Here is a 25669-nt window from a genome sequence, read left to right as displayed (position 1 = left end):
ATTCCATGTGAGAGTGTTTTGACAGGGTGAGAGTGAGATGGGAGTAAGCCTTGTCAAGCATGCTTCCAATCCAACCAGAATTGATTTGCCAAAGTGATTGATATTTGCAGTGATATATCAATAGAGTTCCATTTTTTTTTACTTCTGCATTTTCATGATGCCCACAATGTGATTGTCATCTTCTCCTTTGCTTGTTTTGGAAGTGTAGATAAAAAGGTTGAAAAGTAACTCCTTGATTCCATGTTGAAAAGGTTGATTTTTTTTATTAAAATGTATAAAATTGTGTTTTATATGATTTTTTTATGTTTATTTTTATAATAAATACTTTATTCTTTTAATTTTATAATTAATACTCTAAAAATTCTGATTAACGAGCACATATACATATATATTCGATAAGTTACTTTGTTATTATAATTTTATTTTATTAATGAAATATGTTTGACTTTGATTTTAGTGTCAATAGTTTGAGTCTAAGTGTTATATTTAATAGAGATGATAGAAATAGAAAAAATATTTAAATTAAAAATAGACTCTAAGAGGTGTGGAACCCATATAAAATTCATATTATTTTTTTCTATTTTCCTCCTACCAAACAGGAAACAAATTTGTTAGCAATTGACTTTAAACCTAAATAAAGAAAAAAAAGTTATTGAAACATTTGGAATAATGAGACTTTAGTGAATTAGAATAGGAGTGCGTAAATTGTAAAATATTTTTATATTGAAATGGTTGCTTAATTTCTTTTTTTTAAAAAAAAGAAGGCATGGTTACTTAATTGAAATGAGGATTTAATTTCAGAAAGAAAAAAGAAAAAGAACAATAATTGATTGCAATATTTGATCATTTGCTTTTAAAAAATTTGGCCCAAAGGGTAAATCATATTCCATGAATGAAGCAAATGAAAATCATGTAAAACATGAGGAATTCTTGTTGTTGATGTGGTTATTAAAATTTGTTTTCTTTTCTAGATTACATAAATTGAAAAGAGTTTTGTCTGCAGCCATACATCCACCTACAGTGACTAAAATAAATCTGGCACTTGTTGTATTAACAAGTATTCATAGAAATTGTTATATTGGTGAACAACAAAATTAGAATTATCACAAAAGTTGATTACTTTATTCTCTTTTTTATTAAGTAGATATGTTATATTTAGGGGAATTTGGTAGGAGAATTTTTGTCAAGAATCATAATTTCTGATAATCTTGAATCTTAGAAACAAGTAAATTATGTGTGGTTGGTGATTATAAATATTTTGTTAAATTTTTTTAAAAATTGAAGAGTTACATAATATTTTTAATTATTATTTTAATTATTTATCACCTTAACAAGAGTAATATGCTATTTTGACTATAGTAAAAGAAAATTAAACTTAAAAAGTAAGATTCTCACATTCTATCACGGAATTATTTTATGAGAAAAAAAATCACACCGCGGAGATTTACCTCATGGGTAAAGACCTCTTGAGTTAGAATTTACACCATGGATATTTACCCCAATGAGCATCAACCACATACTCAATTTTTACACTTCTATCAAATGTGAGACTTCACCTCACACTTGCACTCCAACCATCTTCTCGTCAAGTGTGAGTCTCTTCCACATGATAGCCTCGCGAAAGTCATTATTCTCCACGAATATAACTATTAGAGTTCACATGCTCTAGGTACTTGCAGTACTTGTACTGCCGCTCCATCCACGGAACATGTTGCCTGAATCCACCGCCATGATGACTTTTGATACATGGGATCGCCAAAACTTAAGATCCATTGCTGTCATCGAGTCATTCACCAAGTCGAACTATTGACTTTAATATCAATTGTTGGAGAATTCGAGGAATTCAAGGAAAGTAAATATCGGGGAGATTTACACAAATGAGTCATGAATAACCACATAAGAAAACTTGACATCACATTTAAGACAAAGCCATAAAATTCAGATTTATGGGTCTTTTTCCCACTTATCTGACCTTGACTTCATTTTGCTAGCACAAATAATGGCTTAAGAGATTTACATCGAGGGGTTGGTGAATGGTGATGGTGCGCAAGTGGTTCACAGTTGCCCACCATATAGCATCTACCGAAGAGACCAATGATACATTATTTTCAAGTTTTGGGCTCTGTACAAAAATGTACAAATAGTAGGACAAGGTTCGATGTTTATTCCCACTAAGGAAATGTGATGGTGGTGGTGTGTGGGTGGTGGGTGCTATATGCGGATGGAGAGAGAGTGCATGTGTGAGTCACAAGTATTTGTGGGGGATATATAGTCATATTCATAGAGGTGGATTAATGGATTATTGCCAGAAATAAAGGGAGCTATGGAGAGAAATGAGTTTTTTTAATTAAATAAATAATAATGAATTACTACTATTTACTATTTTACTATTATGTTTCTAAAATAAAGTAATTAAAAACTTATTAATATCTAAATATTCTGGTACAAGTTACCGTGCATTTCAATTAAAAATGGGTAAGGGTACATTAGCAAATCCCGTGTTCATAAAAAATATTATAGTGTTCAACATTGTGTGTATAATTAAATATATGGTTATATCAAGCAAAAATTAGAGTAAATTGTAATTTTGATTTTTCTAATTTTTTAAATTCATGAATTTGATTTTCCTGAATTTTAATTGTAATATTTGATTTTCTTAGTCTTATAAATTGATGATTTTGATCCTCATGATAAATTATTAATAAATAATTCTTAAAAAAATTGAATTATTAATCCTAATTCTCCGCATATACATCTTCTATCTCCACTATCGTTTACCACTCCACTGAGAGTAATATCACATTTGGGTTAATAATCTTTTATTAAAGTTTTTAATGATTAATAATTTTATTTAATTTATAATTAATTTAATATCTTTAATAATCACATTTATTAGTTAATAATCTATTAGGATGATTAGAGTCATAAATTTATAAAAAGAAGGAGACCAAATTCATGGATTTAAAAAATTAGGGAATCAAAATTACAATTTAGCCTAAAAATTATTGAAAAATTAGATTAACACTAAAATATATTTATTAATTTTTTATTAATTCTTGTAAGGGCATTTAAATTTGCAATATATTGTTTCAATTATAACTTTTGATTTCTATTTGAAATATAAAGGTGCCTTACGTACACGTGGATATATTAGATTAACTTGATTGAATAGGGTTGGTTTAATTAACACCGGGGATTCTATTAAGTTTGGTAGAAAGATTAGGGCTTGCTATTCTATCAAAACGAGAGGCTTGGAAGGATGACATCTTCAGAAAAGGAAAAAGGGGGAAAGGGAGGGGACAAGAGTGATTTCTCCCTCAGCTCCAAGCACTCAATAATATTCTAACCTAATATGATATATAATGAGGGCAATTAATGCTTTACCTCGTCAACAATGTGATGCAATACAAATTATAATTAATATTATCATTATAGTAAAAGGGAAGGAAAATTATACATAGAAATATAGAATAATGTGGCTGAGAACGTAAGCTTATTTAATTTAAAACAAGCTAACAAAATGCAATATATATAAGTGTTGCTTCTGGGAGGACAGCAACATTGCCAGCTACAACTGCTCCACTCTTGCTGGCCTCGTTTGTTTTCGATAGTACCTCTTATTAGAAAATGGCACCAATGATGTTGGGTGTGGTTCATGCACCTCCCTTTTCACTTTTTAGGGTGTGCAGTGGTACGTATACCACATTCTTCTTTGAAATCATGACCCAAAAAAGTATTCGATCTCACCCCACTTTTTTTCTTCACATAGGTTCAAAATTTATGTCTTTTAAAAACTGGATATCCGAATGTATTCCTCTATGGGTGTTAATGCATGGTACTTTAGAAATGAAATTTTTTAAAATTTTGATTTTTGTTTCCATTTTTTAAATATTAATCGTATTTTTTAATTAATATTTTAGTTTTAGTTTTTAAAGTCAATATTTTTTCCTCTATACATGAATTGAAATTTAGGTATACTATTTCCAAACATATATATAGATGCTAAAATTAATATTTTAAAAGTAACGGCCTAAAACAACAATTTATAATTTTTTAAGGGGCTAAAATACCACTACTCCTTCATGCATATGTGCGTCTTAGGTTTAAAACAATCCCTTCACTTTCTGATGCACAGCAACAAACATAGTTCCATATGCGCAAGGCATTTTCAGCTTTTAATAAGAACCATTGTGGTGAATTAAAAAATTGCAAGAAGTTCTAATAGCTTAAATTTGATTCATAACAAAATAAAAAACATTTTAACATTTATTTCTTGCCCCTCTTTTACTGTGATTTTTATTCCCTTCCTTGATTACTACACCAATAACAAACATAATTCCAAAATTCTATTTGAGCTATATTATTACTTTGGTATTGAATGAGGCAAAGAAAATGACCCGGATATTACAAGGCAAGACATGGAAGCTTTGTTTTTTCATGTACTGGGAGCATTAATTCTTTAGCTCCAAATTTCTAAAACTTACAGTATGAAATTAGGCCTTTATCTTTAAAACCATATATAAAATCTTCATATATAAAATAATAATTCATTACTTATTTTAATGTTGGTGTATTTAAAATACAAATTATTAAGATGAAGCTTTTATTTTAAATAAAAATAATACAAAAAATAGCTAGATACAGTACTTAAAGAAATTATTTTGCTATAAAAAATTACCCTTAAAATCATTTCCAATTCGAAACAGTTTAAAGAGCTCTTCAGTTAGAATTGGATTCAATCAAGTTAAATACAGTTTTAAAATAGTTGGATTTAATTCGCCCAAACTATTTGACGATATAATTTTGTTCAGATGGACTACATTTACGGTTCGATAATTCGATACAATTCATCACAATTTGGTTCAATGCAATTCAAATTTAACAACCCTGCTCATAAGTTTAGTGATTCCTCCTTACATAAAATAAAGAGATAGGAAGATAAATGATTCTCTTGTATAAGTCTTATTCTGGGAATTAAGGAAAGGACCAATGACTTCTTCATTCAATAAAACATTAAAGACCACAGTTTCAATACACATTTTTTTGATCCAACCAACCCATTTTGAGTCAAAACCCAATTTCAACAAAAGAACTATGAGATAGCTCCATTCAACCTTATCAAAGGTACCAATATCAAATTTTAATGCCAGGTCACCAATTTGTGTTTGATGGTTATGAGTTTGATTCGTGGTGATTATATTAACTAACTTTTCTTAAAATGCGAGAGGATATAAATTGCAAATATAATTTTAGAATTATTTCATGTAAATAAATACATAAACAATGAGGTTAATCATCGAATGAACGATGATAATCAACATTAAAGGACTAGTAATGAAACAAAAATAAAGTCTTAACATCTTCCTAGTCGCAAGTTTAAGTTTTAATTAATCTTTTTTGACTCAAGATAATCATAAGTTGTTATGTAAGAACTCTTTTATTAAAAAAGAACGGTCAAAAGAGATCTTGATTCAGCCGGTTAAATAAAATATAAAAGTTATTATAAATTTTTTAATATTATCTTTCATTTCTATGAATAAAAAAATGAAAATTTAAAATACTTTTTTATTTTAATTAAAACTAGTATGATTCCCTCTCTATTATTTTTTTAGTTTATAGAAGATAATATCTCCCTACATTTCTGCATAGAAAAAAGAAGTGAGCAATGATAGTTGAATAAAGTCTCCCGAAAATTACAGATTCCAAAATTTAGAATAGAAAAAACTTGCCAAATGCCATAATTCACTTCCATGGACATTGATTAAAGGCTACTCAACTCTCCCAAAAGTGAAAATTAGAGAGAAGGCAAAATTTTCGGCGCGTGACGCGGGGTTAATAGATACACTTTCATGTTGCGAGAACCGAACAGCTTGTGTTCACTAGCAGAGTCACATGCGATCACCGACAGCGCCAGCTGCAAACATTATTGTACAATGCTCTTACACCGCCTCAGTTCTTTTCCTCTATGTTCCCTTCTCTTTACACCCTTCCACGTAACCCCATCAGACCATCATAACCACGTGGCAGGTTTTAGTTGCCAGACCACCTTCCTCTACGGTGCGCTCCAACGCACTTGAACATTTATCACGCGCTTTGCTTTTGTTTTCTTTATGCATTTTCTCTAGCTTCCCCACACACTCAAACCATCCCTTTTATTGAAATCCTCAAGCTTCAATTTGCTTTGTGCTCACTCATCTATCTATTATAACCAAACACTCTTCTTCATATTCTTCTTCTTCTTCTTGTTCTTGTTCTATCTGTGACGAGCATCATGGCCTCGAGAGCAGTGCTATTGTTGGCTATGTGTGTGCTTCCGGCCATGGTTGTGGCCATTCGCCCAGCAAAGAACCCTTTTTGCGTGAAGGGTCGCGTCTACTGTGACCCTTGCCGTGCTGGTTTTGAGACCTCAGCAACCACCTACATTGCCGGTAACTGCTAACCCTTTTTCTCTCTTTACTCTTTTTATTCTTAAAAAAAAAAAATACTAGTATTTATGTTATACGGTTCCAAGTTTCAGATCTGCTTCTTAAAGTGAATATCTGTTGCTTCAATGCAATCTTTGAGCTTTTCGTTCATATGCTTTTGTTTTCTTACTTAAATTTCATTCCTTTACGCTTAAGAACCTTCAGTTTCGAAAAAATGCAGTAGTTCATTTCGAATTTTACTGATGGGGTGTCAGATCTGACTGTATAAGTGGCTATAAATTAGTTTATGCAGTTTGCAGGATCTAGTAACGAAGTCCTAGAATTTATTTTAGCAGAAATCTTTGTTAGTTAGTGTTTCGTTACTGTTGTCATGTAAAAATTTTCAACACGATGTTAGCAGCTTCTTGTTACTAGACTGCCCCTTTTGTTTGTTTTGTTATTTACAGCGTGTTGGGTGAGTTTTGTATAATTAAATTTGAGTGTAGTTGATCTTGCAAAATTTGAAATTGATCTTGTAAAGTTGATTTTGAGTAAAATAATTTGTTTTTGCATCCTTTTATTGTAGAAGCACCTTAAAAGTAATATTAGTATAACACTTTTTATCAAACACAAAATCTTAAACAACCTAAGTCACTTTCACTCAATTAATTTTAGATCTAGAATCAATTCTTTAGTGTGACACTAAACATGTGAACATTTATTTTAAAACTAAGGTAATTTTGAATGATTTAATGTGAATCCAAACATTCCCTTACTAGTTGTTGCTAGTTTGTAACACACGTATTGTTTGATTAATGATTGTTTTCAGGTGCTGAGATTATGTTGCAATGCAAGAGCAGGGTTAGCAACGAGGTTGTGTACACCAAGAAGGGGTACACTGACTCAACTGGAGCATACACAATGTACGTGGACGAGGATCACGCAGATCAAATATGCAGTGCCAAGCTTGTAAGCAGCCCTCACCCTCAATGCAAGGAAGTCACCCCGGGCCGCGACGAAGCCGTCGTTATTCTCACCCGCTACAACGGCATTGCATCCGATGATAGGTTCGCCAATGCCATGGGCTTCATGTCTCAGGAGGTTGCTTCTGGCTGTGCTGAGGTCCTCAGGCAATACGAGGAGTTCGACAATGAGAATTAATTACGTAATTAATTTCAGTAATACTGTTATTATTAATCTACTTTCGATTTGGGTTTTCTAATGTCTATTTAATTCAATCTTGATGTGGAGTCTTATCTCGACATTTTCATATTATCATGTTATATATGTTGATGGACCGACCCTGCTTAATTATATTATTACATCAAGATCTATCCTGGACTATGAGGATGATGTAGTCTATTTTGTGTCGTTATAATAAACTATTCTTTTATATCTGCATTCATTGTAGATGGGTTTTGTTTTTCGTCAAGAATCAAGAATATTGATTTGCTAGGAAGGGCCACTGCTCTTGGATTGATTTGCTTCCATTAAGATTATACTAGTACCAGGGCTTGATTGTGAAATAAATCAGTCACATTTTTTTTTCTTTAGGCTTTTGAGGGTTAAGTTTTATGACCGTTGGTGGCTGTCTAAGGTTCCTACATTTTCTTCCTAACGTTTTGATGGTAGCATTTGAGTCACAAATCACTTCGATACAAGAGCAAAAGTGTGTGGTCGCGGTTTGGGTTGATTTCGAACGACATCTATTTTAGTTGGGTTTGTTTTGGTCTAATTGTTTTTGTCTTTTCATTATTAATTGCGTCGTTGTCCACAGTCATATATAACAAAAAAATAGCTTAGACATTTTGTAGAAATAAGTATTGGTTAAAAATTTAGTGTTCCTATACAAGAAACATAGAGTAATACAGCAGCTCAAGCTGCCCACACAGGACACAGCTGATACAAGCAATTGAAGCAACCAATTATAGACTACGTTTCTCTTTAAAAGTCAGTTCAACCTACCATGTACAGTTGGTAATATCTGAATCAGACTGTAATAATTTATCTTTCTGATTTCTCAGTTAGCTTAACACAGGAATAAATTAGAGTTTAACAAAGAATACACTCAAACTTTTCATTTAGCATCTTTCATTTATCTAGCCTAGTAGGAGAGGATTCTACTCTCTGATTTTCTCACAATGAGCACTCATAAATTATCTATGTGCACAGTGGACGGTGCTCAAGAACCTTCTAATCCATTTTACATTCACCCAAATGAGAACTCCATGGTGCTAGTTTCACCTCTCTGAAACAAATTTCCATAGTTGGTCCAGATCCATGGAGATGAGTCTGCTAACTTAAAAAACTAGGAAGTATCATTGAGCTTCAAGAGGATAATCCAATTTCCCCTTTTGACAGTGAACCGGTGATACAAATATAAAAAGTTATGGTCTTATGAAGATTCTCTCAAGCAAGTATGCACTTCTAAGTTCCAGTGCATTGTGCACCTGTGATGCATTTCTCAATTCTCATGGTTAAAGAGCAAGGAATTCGGATTATATGGTCAGATTTTTAGGAGCATTCAATGAACAGTGTTCAGGTGTAAGTTCCTAAATTATGCTATGGAGCTACATACCACCACTTCACACAACAAGAAATACAGTTCAATATTGAGCACACTAGTAAGCAGAGAATTATGCTCAATAGCACTGAGTATTCATCATAAGCCTGACTTACAAAATGGTAAGGGATCCGTATCTAAGGCTTAAAACAAGAATGTGTACTTCCTGTGCGGTGTGTGAGGAAACATTCTTCGGTAGTTTAGGACCACCAAGTGTTCACGGTTCAAACCAATTTCTATATGATATGTATTTAAGTTTTTCAATTTGCACAAAAAAATAAGATTACTCAATTACGTATCATGTAATGATTAATTAGGAACCATAACCACTTAATAGTTTCTCTTATGGGAGGTTGTAAGAAGGGGAGGAGTGTAAAGGTGAGATGAATGGGAATATAAAAAAAGTAAGTGGATATGCAAAGAGAAAAAAGAGGAATGCAAAAAGAAATGGCAGCAAAGCAACGAGAAACATGAGCCCATAATTTATGAGTAGCCCACGAAACAATGACGCAGGCTGTTCTCGCACCAGCACAATTGCCGTACACACAGCAATTGTGTGTGATTTTCTATTTGTCCTTCCCTAAAACTGATATGGATTGGGCAATTCATAAGTCTCATACCAATTGGTCAATTCGTATGAGGCTTATGAATCCGTAAGTTTCATACGGATGTGACTTTCACATTATTAACATATTAGCACGATGTTCTAATCAACTGAGTTAATATATCAATTATATTATAAAATAATTAATGTTGTTATATATAACATTAAATTTTTTAATGTATATCTAATGTAAATTTAGATAATAAATTTTGTGACAATTAATTTTGATATAATAATTAATATGTTTACATATATGAATTTTTATGAAACCTATAATTTTTATTTAAAATTTATATATGTAAAAAATATACGTTATTAGATCAAAATCAATTGTAATAAGGTCAACAAATAAATTAGTAGATTTATGTCAATAAACACACGATAACCAACTAAACTAATACATCAATTATGTTATAAAATAATTAATGCTATAAATAACACCAAAATTTATTATCTAAATTTACATGTGAATTAAATATATATTAGAAATTTTAGTGTTATATATAGCATTAATTATTTTATAACATAATTGATGTATTAGTTTAGTTGGTTAAAGTGTTGTGTTAGCAATGCAAAAGTCATAGGTTTGATTCCTGCTTGGGCTATTAATTTTAAATTAATTCGTAAAGTATATTTTAAAAAAAAATTTAAAAAAAATCGTTTGGACCATGGAAGGGCAAAACAGGAATCGCACACAGTTACTAGGTGCGCTTAGCAACAGCCGCAGTGAACTTGTCAGGTCTTGGGGGCTGGGGCATGTTGGGTTGGATTATGATTACGTCCATTTGAAACCTGGAAAGTTCACAAATGCTGTTGTGTGCAACCCTTCAGGACATAAATTTTAGCAAAAACATATTTTGATTATATTTATCAATAAAAAATAACATTTTGGTTATATATAACTATTTTATTCACATTTGAAATTGTTTTTCATTTTTTTAAAATTTCGAAGAGGATTCACTGATCTAATTTCAAATTTCAAACGTTTTAGAGTATCATTCAGTGTTAAAAAGTGGAAATTCTTTCTAATAATATTTTGTATATATAGACAAATATCGAAATCGAATCTAATAGTTTGTGAATAGCTAGATTTTTTGTCCTTTTAATACTTTTCACAATCACCAATATTTTTCAATATAAAGGAGGCCCTCAATAATAATAATAATAATAAAGTTTGATATTAAGGGACATAACTTTGTCTTGAGAATATATTTAAAATCCCATTCATTTAACAAGGTGAAAACACTTTTTCTTTTTAAGTTTGATATCAAGTGTCAATCAATGATTTTTTTTTATCAGACAGTCCAAAAATATTTTTTAATCCACTAAGTAATAGACTAATCTTATTTATAATGCATGATTATTATTAATCCAATAAAATTTGACATATATTGAGAATCAAGCTCTTCTTTTAGATAGATCATTCAAAAAAATCATTTTTGTTTTAAGATTAACATAATTTAAATAAATTAACTAAATTCTTGATATTACTTAATTTTTTTTTAATAAATGTAAAATCATTTTTTTCTTATGATAAACACTAGAGGCAGTAACAATTAGTCAACATATTAATTTTAATAAAATAAATAAAATAATTTATGAAAGTACAGTCAAATGATTTAAAATTATTTAATGACAAAGATGGTGGCTTTTCTTTTAAAAAAATATTTTAATTAACTTATATTTATCGTCAATGTTAAATATCACATCATAACAATAATTTGTTTTTGTTTTCAAAACATCATAACAATAAATATGATGAGCTAATAATAAAGTGATCAAATTTTATTGAATGCCTGTATAAAAATATTTTCAGTACATCAATTAATCTCTTTAATATTACATAAAGAAACCTCACACAATTTGAATGTAATTGCTTATGTATTAAAATATGAGTTATTTTATTTCTTTAAAAACATTTAGAAAAATCATCTAAATTTTGCCCAAGATAGAACTCCATTCCTCATTTGGTACAGGAGGAAAATGGGTGATTCAAGGCAGGCGCACAATGCGAGGGCATATTCCATTGCAGCCACCGGAAGCGATGTGGTAGTTGTTTGTTGTTTATTGTATGTAACACGCGAGCATGGTTAATTTATATTTTATAGCCTTTGAAAATTTCAATTTCAAGGCCATTGATCTCATCGTTGAAATGTTGAATTAAAACAGTGATACTAGCAAAGGGAGGGTTGGTGGGAGAGACTGCCTTTGTCAAGTTTGGTCTTCAAAGAACTGGTATGTGATGACATAAACATAAACACGTGCCATTTGTGTGTCAACTATCAAGCCCACCATATAGAGAAGAGTTGTGCACTGCTCTTGGTGTTTCACTTTCACCCTTTTTCTTTTTTGTGCACAACAAACAAACAAACAAACCTACCACCTTTTCTTCTTTGTATTTCTATGCTGTGTCAATTTCTCGTGCCAGTTGAGACTCTTGACAATTACAACTACCTTGGACATTACCTTTGCTTCTGTTCTGTATTTCCATCATCGTCTTCTTCTTCCTTACATTCTATCATAATAATAATAAACTCATTCTACGCACTCTTGCATTGCCTCCACCTCGTTTTCCTCACTACGTCTATTATATAAACCTGGTATATTAATGTCATTATATTCTCTTTCACATTTGTCTTGCTTCTTCGTTTAACTCTTTTCTTTGATTACTTGCATCTGGGGTACGCTGATTCCATTTGTTTTCGTGGTTTTTGACTTAATACTTGTTGTAAAATTAAAAAAAAAGGAACTTTCTCATTATTTTTCTATTTACGTATCAAACTTCTATGTGGGATTTCTCTTGTTTCGTTGCTATATTCCTTTTATAGATCTGCTATCTCTTTATTTGAAATCATTTTTCTAATTTCCCTATGGCTATGATGATTTAGATAGTGATGTAAGGTAGTTTTTTTTCTTTGTTTTTTCTGGCATTGAACATTCTTCTAAGCAAGTAAGTATCCTTTTGTTGCTTCCTTGATTCAAATATTTGAGGGTACATCATGATACTAAATAAACCTACATGTTAGCTACATCTCTTGTGCACCACAGCAACCAAGCACTGTTGCCCTGTTCCTGAATTGTCAACTCTAAAGTGGTTTTGTCTTTCTCAGCTGTTTGTTTTCAATTTTCAGATAATGGCTGCTGAAGTATATTACCAGGCTATTGGCACTTTGCAGTCCCATTCTTATCTGAATAATTTAAATAATCACCAAAAACATCAAAACAATTTAGTAAGATTGGTGGCTAGGGATTTTATCAGCAGTAATGGCTTGTCAACGAGAAGAAGTAACCGCTCTGGCCAGAGGAATTGTTGTGTAATTCAATCCCTAGCTTCGCAAACATCAGTGGTTGATCCAGTGTTGTCCCCTTCAAGAAGCAACATTGGTGACACTCACAAGAAATCAAGTAAGATAAATGCTCATGTCAATTATACTTATTGCTGGATGACCTTCTTTGCTAAATGTGTCCATGTTTATTGCTTTCTTGAAGTTGGATTCACCAAGTTTGAGGTGGTTGCAACATTCAGGCAGTTCAAGTTGTCGGTTGGGTGTTATCTAACTGTTGTTCAATATGTTCTGACTCAGATGAAGCTGCTTTAATCCTTATTCGCCATGGTGAGTCGTTATGGAATGAGAAGAACTTATTCACAGGGTGTGTTGATGTCCCTCTCAGCAAGAAGGGTATAGATGAGGCAATTGAAGCTGGACAAAGAATTAGCAGCATTCCTGTTGATGTCATATTTACATCGGCTTTGATTCGTGCACAAATGACAGCCATGCTTGCCATGACCCAGCACCGTCGTGGGAAGGTAACACAAATGGATACCTTTTTTCTGCTGTCAACACTGACACAATATGCAACTAATATTTCCTTAGAAAGCTTCGGTCATATGAATAAGCATACCATATTCCAAATCTCTAGTGCTTAACTGAAAAGACAGGAATTTTGATCTATTTATACTGACACCACAATCCAGAAAATTGGTTAATGCAAAAATTGACAGGTTTTGCTATGCTTGTTGCTGATTACATACATAAACTCTATTCTAGACCATTTGAAAAAAAAATTTATCTGCTGCAGTATAGTATTCAAATGTTATTTCCTAAATCCTCAACTTCCCAGCAGGTCCCTATCTTTATGCATAATGAGAGTGAACAAGCAAGGTCATGGAGTCAAGTGTTTAGTGAAGATACAAAGAAACAGTCCATTCCAGTCATAGCAGCTTGGCAACTAAATGAAAGAATGTAGTAATCTTTTTCCTGCTTCCAGTGTTTGAAATTTCTGTTTTACAATGTCATGAATAAGATTAACATACTATTGGTATAACATAATTGCTATCCTTTCAGGTATGGGGAGCTGCAGGGTCTCAATAAGCAAGAAACAGCAGACAGATATGGGAAAGAACAAGTCCATGAGTGGCGACGAAGTTATGACATACCTCCTCCAAATGGTGAAAGTTTGGAAATGTGTGCTGAAAGAGCAGTTGCCTATTTCAGAGATCAAGTAAGTGGAAATTTAGTTTTTTCATTTTTGTTTCATTTTTTAAAAAGAATTCTCATTTGTAAATTACATCCACCCTCCCCTCCTCATTTTTGTGTGTTAAATTTGATGTTCAAGTTTTCCAGAAATGTGGTGAATCTTTAAACTAGGTGTTCCTCTCAACTCTGTAACTCTGCTTTAGTTCAGTTACGTATTTGCTATATGTTTGGTGTTTTATGCTACTAATGTAGCTTCAAGCCTGTATATGCAGGAGAGGAACTATGTAGTAGTTTGATATATGTTGTATGGCCAAATTTCTTGTATGGTTGAAGTCATCATATAACGCTGATAAAGGACTGATGCTATTGACATCAATTCTGCAGATTGAACCTCAACTTTTATCTGGAAAGAATGTTATGATTTCAGCCCATGGGAATTCATTGAGATCCATTATCATGTACCTTGATAAATTAACTTCCCAAGAGGTGACTGGGTTATTCAGAATTATTGTGGCTCATAAGTTTGCTTATCATACATAGTTATGATTTTTTTCTTTCACCTTTCATCAGGTCATTAGTTTGGAACTGTCAACTGGAATTCCCATGCTTTACATTTTCAAAGAGGGAAGATTCATTAGGAGGGGGAGTCCCATAGGACCTTCCGAAGCTGGAGTTTATGCCTATACTAGGGTATGCTGTTTATAGCCCTTTTAAGACACTTCTCTTTTCTAATGAAATGTTTAACAATAGATATTATTTGTCTGGAAGACTGCAATGGCACTTTTAGTCCTCTACCAATAGATTGAATAGAACATAAAAATGCTTTTGCTTGTGAAATTATTTGTCACGTGTCTCTAAGCACTATGTTACTACTTATTATGATTGTTATTGTTATTTGTTCTTCTTGTTAAACTAAGAAAGCCTCACTGTTACTCTCATCTGGGAGAAATTGTTATTTAAACTTTCCTTTGATTCCAACTAGTCTGGTTGATTAGCATGGGCAACACATAACTGAAAACAAGCAGTGATTAGTTTCTGATAACAAATTCAATTATATGCGAATTTCTAGACTGCTTTTGAAACCAACAAAAAAGTGGCATTTGTTCCTCAAATTTCTGACTGCACTTTGGTACTGAGCACAAAAATTAAATGTATACGGATGATGTTGGCACTTTCTGGCAGCTCTGATCTATTATTAGTCATTAATCATCTGTTACTTGGACTGATGCTCTATTAGTCATTAATTTGGCAAGGCACTGACAACTCTACTTGTTCCCAGCGTTTGGCTCTTTACAAGCAGAAGTTGGATGACATGTTCCAATGATATGTTATTTAGGTAAACACTCACCGATTCTTTTCTTCTTCTTTTGCTTCTATATTAATATGCTAAATTGCATTTTCTCACTGTTTCAGGAAATACATTCACATTTAATCAGGAATGTCACAGTTGAATCACAAAGGGGGAAGATGTTTTCAGTGGCACTGTGTTAGGTACATAGAATATTTGCACTTGTCCTAAAGCTAGGTTGTTTTCGATGTGCGAGTACAGTGTTGAATCAGTATATCTAGAGATGAATTTCCATTTTTTATGTATGTTTATCTCATATGGTGAGCGAGCTGACTATTTCCAAGAACTTGTTGATGCATCTTATAAATGTGGAAACACTGTAACACTTGCAGTTCAGGTCCATTATGATAATTGTAATTGTAAATCAATTCTATTGTGGATTTTACTGGATATTTTGAAAGTTTTATTATAAAAACTCCCTACATTCCTACTTTTCCTTGACTACTCTTGTACATCTCATTTTCTCCCTCCTTTCATATGCAACGAAGATAAGAAAACTTATGTTGATAGTAGGTTTTATTTATTTGTTTTTAGTTTTTTAAAATTACTTAAAATTTATCCCTGTTTATGAGGAAAAATATTGTCAATCACACGAGAAGCTGATGCATAAGCTTGCATTTCTTGCTTGTTTCAAAACTCAGAACCTTCGGGGCACAAGACAAAATTATTTATCATCATAAATCATACATGAAGTTGACACTAGGTGTCTTGAATATATGTCATAGCATCTTGCTGCATTACAGTTGAATCAACACTAATTTAGGTATGTAATTTCTCATTCCACAATGCCACGGCATTTCTGTCCCTTTGAGCAACCATGATGTATTGATCAATTAGGAACAGGGGAACAGTCTATTTTCCCAGTGTTAGAAGCATCAGAAACTGCATCTAACCTGATTGAATCTAGAGGAGCATTGTGTGCAACTGATGACATAGACTTGGCCTGTGTCTAGAAAGAATGCTTCTTATTGTCATCGTCTTTCATTCTCTCAGCATATTTATTTATGTCAACTCCTGTGTTACCATTCCCACCAAATGCAGATTCAAGATTATCCTTATCAAACAAATCCTCCATAATCTTCTTTGTGTTGTGGTCGTTCGAATAGCCAAACTTTATTAATAGTCTCAGTCTCTAAAAGAGCTTTACCGTCTGCAGCAATTCACTCTCACATTACAAATGGCCCTAGATTCATAATCACCCTTATATAGCAGCTAACATCACAATTTAAAAATCAACAATGCACACGCACACACACACTAACAAAAATAATCTTTGCAAAAAAAAAAAAAAATGCATCAGTTAGGAGAAAAGACCATAAATCCTCCAGCGTCATCCAAAGTAGTCAGCATACACTCATTAACTTTGCAAGCTGCATTTAACACTTCACCAAGTCGATGCAGATATATCATATATTGCCTATACCAAAGCAGCATGTATATATAAACACCATATAGAAGATACAAGTGTTATGATGAAAAGCCTTTTATTTAGTTACCGAGAAACATGGATGACGTTACTCGAAAAAAAGTGTTAATAAACAGAGTTTGTGGATTATCAAAGTTTCTTTCTGCAAGGGCTCCAACTAATCAAAATACAGCATATAATGGAAAACTAAGGTACTGTAATACATCTCTTATTCTCATTATTACATTTTAATTCATTCCAAGCGCTGAGTCTGACTTTTATACGATTACATCCTTATTAATTAAATAAGCATAACTGTGCCAAAACAAAAAGATAGATATTGAAAGTGATTCTCAGAAGAAATCTGGCGACAAGGTCTCATTACAAGCACTGATCTCCCATACTAGTCATGATAATTTGGTTTATACATCATCCCTGTCTCTGCTTCCTCAGCAACCTCTTCCTGCATTAAGGAGAAATCCATGTGAAATAACATTTTACAGAATAAAATATCACTGCGTGAAAATTGACACGAGCCTAAAGCATGTCCAGATCACACATTCCACGCGAGACAATAATATGTTAACAAAATCAGTTACTGGTAGTTTATCTAGAATATTGCTAGATATAACCAAAACAAAACAAAACAAGGTAAGCAGTCATAGATATGGCTGAGCTATGAACACTTCTTTCGCAGTTTAATCTGGTATTCTCTCAGGTCCTCTTAAAAATTAAAATTCATCAAAAAAAAAATTGAAGGCAATTAGTAACCTACCCAGCGAATTTCTTCAGGTTTGTATTCTTTTCTCCATTTGAGGCTCTGTTTCAACATTTGAGCTGCCTTCTTGACATTCCAATATTGCAACCTTAAATACCTTGAGATGGAAGCATCAGAACAGTACAAAGATTCCTTATCAGATAGTGGCCCTATCAACCTTCTCACCTCATTGATCTGGAAGGAAGCAAATTATTATACATTGCTGCTTGATATTTTCAGTTCACATGCAACAAGAGTAAAAGTATCTTTGTTAATATACAAAAAATGCAAAATAATTGGACATACCTTTGCCTGCTGTTCTTGAGATATTACCAATTTCTCATGACCGTTGGAGGCAGTTTTTTTTCAGCTCCTGACTAATACTGTTCAGTATAGAAACACAAAAAATTAACAATGAACAGTTGAACAACAATGACATAGTGTTACATTTTTATACAACACCTCATTATGCGGACTCGTCTGCAATTTCCTATATAACTACAAACTTTAAAAGTATTGTTTCCTTAAACAAAACCTATGTGGTCCACCGACGTAACGTGGAATTCCTTTTATAGCCATTTACTTATGTTAAATAGTTTATATTACCAGAGTTAGTGGTTAACTCAAAGTTAGTTGGCACAATTTTGTTAGCAAGTTTATTTCATTTGTTAGGAGTGGTTAACTCAAAACATGTTGCATATAAACTTCACTTCCTTCATATACTATTTCCATGCACGTTCTCACTTTCAGATAATGGATTTTTCTTATATTTTCTCCCAACCTTTTCTTCTCTAACATGTTTTCCAACAGTTTATTTATTTTTTTAAGAATAAGAACATGTGTTGATTATAAAAGTTTGGTTTTAATAGCTTCAAAAAAAATAGTTTGGTTTTAATCATACAAGGAAGAAAGTATGTGATTCATGTAACTGATCTTACCATCTTATCTGATGAGATAAGATTTTATTGTTGTTATTAATTATAAAAATTAGGCATAAGAATTTTTCAATTAAGATAAAATTTAGAGATCCTGAGGAATAAGAGTTGTAAACCCATAGAGCATGACAAAACAAAACATAATGACAATTAAGCTTCACTGTAGTCGGCAAGTAGAAAGCTAATAAAAAAGCACAACAAACACACGTACACATACAAGACAAGTCAATACACTTGGAAATGACATCAAGTTGAATAAACTTTAGATTATTTGTGCTTCTTAAGTCTTAACATTTTATTTACATTTCATATTCACTTTTTTTTTTCTTCTAAAAGGTAGTACACCCTTTGCAAAGTACGGTATCATTCCAAGACATTTGGAAATGATATCAAATTGAATCATTTTAAAATTATTTGTGCATCTTGACATGTCGTTTACATTTTACATTCACTTTCTTTCTAATAGGTAACGTATACCCTTTGCAACGTAAGGCACACGGGGTAAAAAAAACTTAACTAAGAAGAAAATGAAGAGCGATTAAACTCACAAAAACGAACCGACAGTCATAAGACAATATAAACACGAAATACATCATAACCATAGTTCGAGGAAATGCAAAGAAGAAAAAAAGAACATGATAAGATTAACGTAATATTTAAGAAAATGGAAATAAATAAATGGTACTAGCTAGTAGCTAAGATGAACACCCTGCAATATTGAGAAAGTGGATAAGCCAGAAAACGATAAACAAGCAAATAATTAACCTTACGCGTGCTCGCCGAACTAGTTCAAGTGTAGATTCAGGTTCTGCTCCTGCTCCTGCTTCTTTATTAATGCATCCTGCCACTGTGTGACAGTTACACTAACCAGTTTTAATGTGGTCCAAATAAGGCGGTGTGCATGCTAAAAAAAACATTGTTACATGATTTTTTTTTAAGAGGATAATAGAAACCACAATTTGTATAACAAATCAACAAATTTAATATATATATATATATATATATATATATATATATATATATATATAGATATATATATATATATCATTGTGATTAAATAAGAATGTAAATTATTTTACATTGTGTTAGATGTCTCATTTTTTAGTACATATTAAAAAAACATTAATTACAAAATCTTTTAATGATAAAATCATTATTTTTATAAAAAAAATATATTTACTAATAGAGTTAAAATGTAATTTATGAATCTATTTAAAAATGAGTTCAATAGTCATGCATTTATATTATCATTTAAATATAAATTATAGTTGTGATTAGATGATAATATAATATTATTTTATATTATTAGTACATAATTTTTTTTAAAAATATTGAGGTAAAATATGTGTAAACTAAGATATCATTAAAAATAACTAATATTTTCTTTTTTCTAAATAAGAAATGTTTTGAAATAAACTAAAATACTTAAAGTTACGATATATCTTTCTACATGTCTCATAAATATTTTTTAATAAAAGTAATTATATTCGAATTAGATATCATTATGAATATTTTTACAAGTATTTAAGACAACTCTGCATCTAAGAATCGAACATTTACCTTATCCTTTAGTGTAAATTCTGACAGTTATACAATTTAAATAAGGTTAATAACAAATAACAAACTAATTGTCCATGTCAATCGACATGTACGTACTGTGGTGGTTGTATGCAATCGTAATACTCATTTAATATGATGGTGTTAGAAGGGATAATATATAAACACGTAAAACATGTATTTAATGCAAAAGTGTTTGTTATACGAGAAGAACAACATATGGGCAATGTTTAATTTTATTTTTTTTACAAACATATGATCAAGATTAAAAAAACATTAAGATATAAATATTTAAAATTTCAGATAATTTGTTTTAAAAATGAAAATTTATGTATGACGTGTGTTTAATATTAACCATTTATTTAATCGTTAATATTTATTTTTCTTATTCTCAAATAATAAAAACTTTAAGCAATAGGCGTTGTTTAATTAGCAACACACGTTGAGTTTATAGAAAAAAATTAAATTTAATTCTCATAAAATATATTTTTTTGGAAAAGGACTCGCATAATATATTTTTTAATAGGTTCATTTTTTTTTAAATATGACTAAATATCAAACTATTGATTAATCTTATAGTCAACTTAAATAACCTTGTGGAAATTTCTTGGTGAGGGAACCAAGAAACCAAAACGCCTGGTTAGTGTGAGATTTATAAATTTAGACCTATATAATTATTAATTACAGGTATATGATCAAAATTAACAACTTATTAATTAGTAATCACATAAAGTTCGCATGTATGTTTTTTAAATCTTAACTATCATGGTTTCCTATATAAAAATAAAATAAAACTATCATTGTTCTCATTTTTTATGATAATAAAGTGTTCTTACTTAAATAAGTTTCATTAGTACATATTAAAAATTAAGATAGATGAATAAAAAACATTAATGAATAAAAAATATTAAAAATTAAGATGTATGCTTTTATAAAATTAAATATTATATTTTTTAACAAAAAAAATATTTTAATTTTTAAACCATCATCTTCAAGGAAATGGGAGAATCGTACTATATAAATAATAAATATAATGGGGAATGTTAATATCCATCAAATTGATGCATTCAATATAAAAAAATGAACTAAAAAATCATCGAATAGTCTATTTTTCAAAGTGTAATTTAAGAATATTATTGTACTTTATCATTTAATTTAAAAAATAAAATAAAAAATTCCTTATGTACAGGAGAATAATAGGAGAGAAAAAAAAATCTATTTTTTTAAAATTAAATAATAAAATACGACAATATCCTTGAATTAAATTTTGGAAAATAAAGCAACCGATGATTTTATCATCTAAATTTTTTGTGTTAAATGCTAATACACTTCAACTAGAATAGGTAGTAGCATTCTTCAAATATAATATTTAATATTTTATGTATTTTTAAATAGTAATGTGTGTTTTTTTGTTATCATGTTATAATATAAATATAAAGATAGAAAAAAAATAATTTAACCCAAATATTATTATAATTTTAATTATCATGTGTTACTTATCAGAGTTGAGACTACACAAAGGAGGATGAAAATATTCCTTCAAGATAGCGTAGGGATATGTGTAGTTGTTAGGATGTTATTAACAACATAATTACATTGCAACATACATAAATTGAGGCATCATTTGATAAAAGCATAAACGTAATACTCCATTTTACATCAAGCAGATTTGTATGAAGGAGTGCATCGAGATTTGAGTTATAATTGACGAGTATGACTGAGTTAAGACCGAATTGGAACTACATCATGTGATGTATCATCCAGTTCCCTTGCATATCATCATATGGATCATGTTCATTGCAAGATGTTAAACTTAGATACCTAGAAAAGAAAGAAAGGATACCTCGATCTGTAACAAGAAATGAATGCTTTGCACAAGGGTCGTCGAAGAAACCCATGAGTCTAAAAACAGGAGAGTTTTGCAATTGATGGATGATTTTCTCGTTGACATTCATCCATTTATTGAAGATATTATTGATGTGAAAATAGATTTATGACTCTTCTTTTTATTTATATGATGTTTAATTTTTTTATTTTTATTAGATGTGAGATTTTATTTCAGATGTGTATTTCAACGGTTACTCCATATATTACTTTTTTCTGGGAAAAATTATAAGTTTCTTTTTTCTTTTTCATGAATTACATGGATAAATGTTAAATCTAAAATCTTTTTATTTATTGAAGACATTATTGATGTGAAAATAAATATATAATTTTTTTTCTCATTTATATGGTGTTTAACTTTTTTATTTTTATTTGATGTGGGATTTTACCTTAGATTTATATTCCAACGGGGTTACTCCATGTGCTACTTTTTTCTAGGAGAAATTGTAAGCTTTATTTTTCTTTTCCACGAATTACATGGATAAATGTTAAATCTAAAATCTTTCCTTTGGTTGCAACTAGTCTGGTTGATTAGCATGGGCAACACATAAGAGTAACGGAAAATAAGCAAAGCGGTAAATAATCTGACTGTTTTTTACTGTTTTTGATATCAGAAAATGTGGCACTTTCTGGAGTCTCTGATCAATTATTAGTCAGTAATCATCCGCTACTTGGATTGATACCTTATTGTGATGTTGCAATTGACTAAGGTCCTTAAATCTTCTTTTTAACTAATTTAGCATGGCACTGACTACTTGTTGATGTATCTTATAAATGTGGAAACGCTGTAATTTATCTCATACGGCGAGCAAGTAATTGTTTCCATGAGCCCGTTGTTGATACATCTTAGGAAACGGTGAAATATGCAGTTCAGGTCCATTATTATAATTGTGAATCGGTTCTAATGAGATTTTTGCTGGATATTCTACTCTAGTCTTATACCTCTCATTTTCTCCCTCCTTTCATATACAACGAAGAAAAATAATATTGATACTGCGAGTTGTAGACTTGTAGTACTATATTTTATTTATTTATTTCTTGTTAATTAAAAATGCTTAGAATTGTCCTTGGTTATGAGGGAAAATATTGTCAATCTCATGCATTCCATGCCTGTTTCAAAGGTCAGAAGCTTCAAGCAACGAGGCAAAATTATTTATAATCATAAATCATACATGAAGTCGACACTTGTTGTCTAGAATTTAGGTTTCAAACTAGAATGTCATAGCATGTAACTGCATTACAGTTTACTCAACACTGATTTAGGTCGGTAATTTCTCATTCTAATTTCTCCCCCTTTGAGAAACCAAGATGTATTGTAAGAAGCATCAGAGTTTGCATCTTCCCTGATTGAATCTAAGGAAAAGGAGCTTTATTTAAGACACAGACTTGGCCTGTGTCCAGAAAGAAAGAATCTTATTTTCATCCTCTTTCATTCTTTCTGCATATTTATTCATGTCAAATCCTGTATCATCATTCCCACCAAATGCAGATTCAAGTTTATCCATATCAAACAAATCCTCCAACATCTTCTTTGTGTTGTGGTCGTCCGAATACCCAAACTTTACTTTATTGTAAAGCTCTGTCTCTAGAAATGGCCTTAGCATCTGCAGCAGTTCACTCTTTCAAATTACAAAATAGTACTAGATTCATGATCAATCTTAAATAGCATCTAACATGACAATTAAGATCAACAATACCATATACTAGCAAAAATAATCTTCTATGGTTCAGCAACTAAATGATGAATCAGTGGCATCCAAAGTAATCAGCATACACTCATCATTAACTTCGCAAGCATCATTTAACACTTAACCAAGTCAATGCAGATATATATGGCTTATACCAAAGCATCATGTATTTAAAAACACTGTCAAAACACAAGATGCAAGTGCTATAATGAAAAGCCTTTTATTTAGTTACCGAGAAGAATGGTTGGAAGATCCTAGGTGCTTTGTACAGCATTGCCAAACCCAGATGCTTTGGATAATATTCTTGTAATATATGGACAGTTTCACGTGACGTCTTGAATGACACATCTGACATCTTGACACCCTGGAAATCTATCAGCCAGGCCAACTGTTCCTCGTGTGGTGGCAGATTTATAATGGCATTCTCCATGCAGTATACAAAATACTTAATCATGTCCTGTGCTGGTGTTGATTTCTGCAGTACAAACAAAGACGACATATGAAATAAAAACATGAATGATATTAATTTTAAAAATTGATAGTAAATCGGATTCTAACCAAATACACTAGTTACATGTATAATCCATAAACCCTTGACATCAATTAGAAAGCAGAGAGTAAAAGGGTCAGCACTGCTATGCAAAGTCTTAAAAATTAAAGAGTGTTCTCTACAAGTGAAAATGAAAAATAATGAGGTAGCTGGCCACAATGTACATCTCCCCTATTCTCATTCTTCCTTTTTCAGGCATTAAATTAAACAAGATAGAGATTGAAAGAGATTCTCAGAAGAAACCTTGTTACAAGGTCTCATTACAATCACTGGTCTCCCATACTTGTCAGAATAATTTGGTCTATACAACATCCCTTTCTCTGCTACAGCAGCAACCTCTTCCTGCATTAAGAAATATTCCATGTCAAACAACATTTTATCAGAATAAAGCATCACATAAGTCTAGATCTTGTCGAGGTCATAAATTCCACCATATGAGACAATAATGAACCAGATTCAGTTGATCAATCTTAACAATGAGCTGTGAGCACTTTTTTTGAAGCTTACTCTGGCATTCTCTCAACTCCTCTAAAGAGAGTGATGGAAGTGAATAGAAAATACTCAGTTTAACCATCTTAACCTAGTTTTATTGAAAAAGGACACATCTCAACCATGCATTATCTCTTAAACTTGATAAAAAAGAGTCAAGACAATTAAATAACTTACCCAGCGGATCTCTTGAGGCTTGTATTCTTTTCTCCATTTTAGGCTTTGCTTCAACATTTGAGCTGCCTTCTTGACATTCCAATTTCGTGCCCTTAAATACCTTGAGATTGAAGCATCAGAACAGTACACAGATTCCTTATCAGATAGTGGCCCTATCAACCCTCTCACCTCAATGATCTGGAAAAGAAAGCAAATTATATCATGGGCTACATCCTTTACTCAAAACATTGTGGCTTGGTATTTTCACATGCAACAAGAGTAATAGTATCTTTGTTACTAATATACAAAAATAATTAGACTAACCTTTGCCTGCTGTTCTGCTGATATTGCCATTTTATCATGACTGTTGGAGGCAGTTTTGTTCAAATCCACACTCATGCTATTTTAGTATAGGGACGCTAAAAATTAACAATGAATAGTTGAATCGTACCAATTTATAGTAGTACTAGTAATAGTTATTCACTTTCCTTTCTACTCCCTCTGTCCAAAGATAATTACAGTTTTAACCTTTGATTTAAATTAGTTGATGTTCTCATTTTTTTAATGAGATATTAAAATATCTATTTTAATTTTATCCTAATTTTATCCTGCAATAAATAATATTATTTTGAAAGACTTAATAATATATTTATTGAAATTAAGAGAAAGAATAATGATACTATAATAAAATTATTCCCTAATAAATATTAATTTTTTTGAAATATTTAATTTTTTTTTATCTATATAAAAAAAGTCTAAACATAGGTGATTATGAGACGAAGGGAGTAATGATTAAGGCATAACATCCAACAATGAGACAACCAAAGTAAATCCCTGCGATATTTTTAGGT

General features: G+C 31.2%; 3 protein-coding genes and 1 pseudogene across 6 annotated transcripts; 2 read left to right on the top strand and 2 right to left on the bottom strand.

Moving 5' to 3' along the window:
• Positions 1-6183: 6183 nt before the first annotated feature.
• LOC100499710 (uncharacterized) lies at positions 6184-7669 on the top strand. The gene is given in 2 exon segments (NM_001251794.2): positions 6184-6428; positions 7234-7669. Coding segments are annotated over 2 exon segments (489 nt in total). The 5' UTR covers positions 6184-6271; the 3' UTR covers positions 7566-7669.
• Positions 7670-11501: 3832 nt separating this feature from the next.
• LOC100802621 (2,3-bisphosphoglycerate-dependent phosphoglycerate mutase 1) lies at positions 11502-15787 on the top strand. 4 transcript variants are annotated; one of them, XM_006581484.4, is made up of 10 exons: positions 11502-11640; positions 11741-11806; positions 12703-12976; positions 13156-13379; positions 13697-13815; positions 13918-14074; positions 14434-14535; positions 14620-14739; positions 15329-15385; positions 15463-15787. In XM_006581484.4, exons 3-9 carry the CDS (start codon positions 12706-12708, stop codon positions 15371-15373), a joined length of 1038 nt encoding a protein of 345 aa, XP_006581547.1. In that variant the 5' UTR covers positions 11502-11640; positions 11741-11806; positions 12703-12705; the 3' UTR covers positions 15374-15385; positions 15463-15787. The 4 variants fall into 4 exon arrangements, with proteins under 4 accessions (XP_006581547.1, XP_006581548.1, XP_040872325.1 ...); XM_006581485.3 differs by having other exon boundaries at positions 11518-11620; XM_041016391.1 differs by having other exon boundaries at positions 11529-11620; positions 11741-12171.
• Positions 15788-17015: 1228 nt separating this feature from the next.
• On the bottom strand, positions 17016-21949 carry LOC100817571 (phosphatidylinositol transfer protein 3-like; annotated as a pseudogene).
• Positions 21950-23065: 1116 nt separating this feature from the next.
• Positions 23066-25239, bottom strand: LOC100802091 (random slug protein 5-like). The gene is given in 5 exon segments (NM_001255109.2): positions 23066-23539; positions 23856-24098; positions 24417-24515; positions 24840-25016; positions 25143-25239. Coding segments are annotated over 5 exon segments (825 nt in total). The 5' UTR covers positions 25218-25239; the 3' UTR covers positions 23066-23308.
• Positions 25240-25669: the final 430 nt, after the last annotated feature.

Source organism: Glycine max, chromosome 6 (assembly GCF_000004515.6).
Source record: "Glycine max cultivar Williams 82 chromosome 6, Glycine_max_v4.0, whole genome shotgun sequence".
NCBI classification, from domain to species: Eukaryota; Viridiplantae; Streptophyta; class Magnoliopsida; order Fabales; family Fabaceae; genus Glycine; species Glycine max.
This window is presented reverse-complemented; position numbering and strand designations above follow the sequence as displayed.